The sequence below is a fragment of the Aplysia californica genome, unplaced genomic scaffold, assembly GCF_000002075.1.
Source record: "Aplysia californica isolate F4 #8 unplaced genomic scaffold, AplCal3.0 scaffold00569, whole genome shotgun sequence".
Classification (NCBI taxonomy): domain Eukaryota; kingdom Metazoa; phylum Mollusca; class Gastropoda; order Aplysiida; family Aplysiidae; genus Aplysia; species Aplysia californica.
In genome coordinates, this window is record NW_004797839.1 from 426,951 (window position 1) to 428,376 (window position 1,426).

The window sequence follows — 1,426 nt, forward strand, 5'->3', positions numbered from 1 at the left end:
CTCTCTCTCCCTTACACACGCAGACACACAAATACACAAACGCACACACACACACACACATACGCACACACAAACGCATACACACCATGGTCGAATAGAAACATACCTATATACTAAATGTTAAGAGAGAGGGGAGCGGGGTGGGGAGAAAAAAAAAGGAAAAACATAACTGGAACTGGCGAGAAAGATGAGTTTTCAAATATTGAAATCAGAAAGGCCCGAAGGAGGAGCCAAAAAACGTAAAATACAGAAGAGTACTTACTGACTAGGCTGAGCAAATCCTGTAGGTCTTCGTCCGGGTGAGAGGCCTGAAACATGGAGAGTTATGAGGAAAATAAAAACAGTACATATTATTATTATGCTATGGTAGTACATGTCTAGTTGAAGCTGAGGTCTCATTTTGTTTTAAAATGTAAGTTAAAAAATACACTTTTTGCGTCTCGATCTACATAATTAGATAATTTAGGAGGCACCTTTTAACGACCGCACCTTTCAGGACCATCACGGTCTGAGTGGGATACAACGTAACTGCAGGTAGACGGAGATATTGGATAAAATAATTTTCCCAACCATGATTCAAACGTAGTGTCCCATGTAAAAGGGTGAAGAACCTAACCCTTACACGCTAGACGTCAGCACGCTTCCTGGGGGAATGATGTGATCCCCGTACATCGCGCGTACACGACACAGCTTTGTATCTGTACATCAGAGACACACACAGGACACAACTGTACATCAGAGACACATACACGACACAGCTTTGTATCTGTACATCAGAGACGCATACAGGACACAACTGTGTGTCTGTACATCAGAGACACATACACGACACAGTTTTGTATCTGTACATCAGAAACGCATACAGGAAACAACTGTGTGTCTGTATATCAGAGATGCATACAGGACACAACTGTGTGTCTGTATAACAGAGACGCATACAGGACACAACTGTGTGTCTGTACATCGTTGCTTTACAGTCGCCCTGCATCATTCTTATCCATGAAATACGAAATGCCCCCCCCCCAAATCTTGGTCAATGTCTGCGCGAAACCTGACATCCAAAAGAAGAAGATGATGATATTAGAGATTTTATAGATACTAATATTTATAACAACAACAACAACAACAACAATAACAACAACAACAGCAGAAACAATGAGGTTCACTGTAGAGAATAAATAAGAACTTGACGTCATGATTATTTGCCAACCGGAAGTTTGTTGTTGCTGTTGTCATCTCTTCGGGGAGGATTCAGGGAGGTTGGACTGCCTCACCCGCTACCCAAGGGAGGCGGTGGCCCTGGCGAAGAGCACACTCTTCGGGGCTCCGAACATTTCGAACGGATAGGCTACCACACACACACACAACAACAGCAACAATAACAAGAGCAAAAGCAACACGTCAGCAACAAAACAGCCCACAGATG

General features: G+C 43.1%; 1 protein-coding gene across 1 annotated transcript in view; it reads right to left on the reverse strand.

The window, feature by feature from the left end:
• The window catches only part of LOC101860686, a gene marked incomplete at its 5' end in the record, with an annotated part of 102,483 nt that extends 102,175 nt beyond the window's left edge, over positions 1 to 308 (reverse strand). The window contains 1 exon segment of the mRNA XM_005107015.3: positions 263 to 308. Within this exon segment, the coding sequence (XP_005107072.2) occupies positions 263 to 308 (46 nt within the window).
• Positions 309 to 1,426: the final 1,118 nt, after the last annotated feature.